The following is a 2119-nucleotide window of genomic DNA, read 5'->3' on the forward strand; positions in this document are numbered from 1 at the left end:
GAACTCAGAAATCCGCCTGCCTCTGCCTCCCAAGTGCTGGGATTAAAGGCGTGTGCCACCACCACCCGGCTGCTATGATATTTTTAAGTGAATGATTGTCTCTATCAAAAATGCATTGAAGAATTTCTAGACCAAGCTGGGCACGGTGCCTCATGCCTTTAATTGGAAGGCAGGTGATCAAGGTCAGCCAGAGCTACATAGGGAGTTCTAGAATGGCTAGAGCTAAGTAAGAGAGACTCTGTCTTATAAACAAACATACTAGAGTAATGACAGAACTGAGAAAGCCAGTGCATACGCTTTGTAAAACGATGGCAATATTTTTAGACAGCTGCCATTTTTCACAATAAAATGTTGAAAGAAACCTACCACTTCTATTTCAAGTGTAAGAGAAAGAAGCAGGTGTAATCCTCTGCAGGATCAATCTGAGCATGCTCCTGCCTCCTTCCTCACTACCCCTGAGAAAGGGTTGTTCATCCCCCAAAGTGACAAGACCACGTGTTGAGGACCCCTGCTTTAGGAAAACAGAAGAAAGGGCCACAAAGATCAGGAGCCGGCACTCACAAGGAAACCTTTTTCCTCAACAGCTGAATTCACTTGGCAGCTTATTTTTAAACAGATGTGACCTTCCAACGGTGATAAAAAAGGTACCTGCGAAGAAAAGCAGAACATTATTTGTGAAGTCTTTTCAAAGTGTGCTCTTGATAAATAATGAACAGAGAATACTATACCCTGAAAAAAAAGCCACATGCTAAAGCTGAAGTATAAAAGATCCACCAGTTCCTTAGCACCAACTAATTCTAAAGTGTACTCCTAGATACTTCTAGTGCATGCACAGGAGCGTCTGGAGAGAATGACTGCTCATAGCCTACAGCAGCAACGCTCAGCAGTACACAACACACAACGACTACAAAGGCAATCCTTAACCTAAATGAAACTGCAAGTCATCAAAACAACCGAAAGAGCACCGGATGAACGCCTTCCCCATTTCAGGAATTAATTCAAAGCTTAAACAATCACAGCTGCAAGACAGAAGCTTCAGGACAGACACGAGAAATGGAGCAGAGCTGAGAGCCAGGAAAGGGCTGGAGAAGTGGCAGTGGGCGAGATCTGTGTAGCATGCACAAGACCCTGACCCAATCTGTAGGACTGAAAGGCAGATACCAAAAAAAAAAAAAAAACCCTAAATACTGATACCCAATTATTTGTGGCTTTCTTGCCAATTAATTTTTGAAAACCATGCCAAGACTACTCTAAAAATAGAGCAATCTTGAACAAATAATATTGAGAAAACTGGAAATTCCCATGTGAAGGAGTAAGGCTGGTGTCTCTGTTGGGCTCGCATTGCTGTGCTAAAGCGTCTTGGAGAGGCAAGGACATACTTCATCTTACATTTTCAGTCCATCACAGAGCAACGTCAGGCCAGGAACTGAAGCAGAAGCCATGGAGGAGTGCCGCTTACTAGCTTGCTCCCTATGATTTTCATAACCCTCTGTCTTGTACACCCCAGGATCGATCATCTGCCTAGCAGTGCCGCTGCCCACAGTAAGCTGGGCCCTCCCACATCAAAGAAGACACCCACAAGCCACTCTGGAAGTATTTCTCAATTAAGGATTCCTAGTCTCAAATAACTCTACCTTATGTCAAGTTGTCAGAAAAGCTAAGCAAGACAAGCTAAACTTCACCCTCACACCAAACGTAAGTTAACCCAGGATAGATAATGACTTAATAAGAACTAATATTACAGAAATATCTTTAGAAGAAAACACAGAAGTAAAATTTCATAATCATAATTTAGCAATGAATTGTTACATACGATACAAAAATCACAAGTTACATGAGAATAAAATAGGCTTCATCAAAATTAAATCCTTTTAGAACAGGGACTCTTGAAAAATTAACAACAAACTACAGAGATCCACAGCTGATCAAAATGCAGAGACTAAATGACTGCTGAGTGAAGGAGGGGTAATAAGGTAACAGTTGGAGGAAGAAGGGGTAACAATGGGATGTACTCGCTCAGGAGCAATGATGTGGGATGTGCTGACTCAGGGGTAATGATGTGGGATGTGCTGACTCAGGGGTAATGATGTGGGATGTGCTGACTCAGGGGTAATGATGT

At 42.5% G+C, this 2119-nt stretch overlaps 1 protein-coding gene across 1 annotated transcript in view; it reads right to left on the reverse strand.

Moving 5' to 3' along the window:
* Anln (anillin actin binding protein) overlaps positions 1-2119 on the reverse strand; it is a 60273-nt gene that overhangs the window by 7266 nt on the left and 50888 nt on the right. Inside the window, exon 21 of the mRNA XM_021171934.2 lies at positions 562-648. Within this exon, the coding sequence (XP_021027593.1) occupies positions 562-648 (87 nt within the window). The remainder of the gene's footprint in view (positions 1-561; positions 649-2119) is intronic.

The sequence above is a fragment of the Mus caroli genome, chromosome 9 (assembly GCF_900094665.2).
Source record: "Mus caroli chromosome 9, CAROLI_EIJ_v1.1, whole genome shotgun sequence".
NCBI classification, from domain to species: domain Eukaryota; kingdom Metazoa; phylum Chordata; class Mammalia; order Rodentia; family Muridae; genus Mus; species Mus caroli.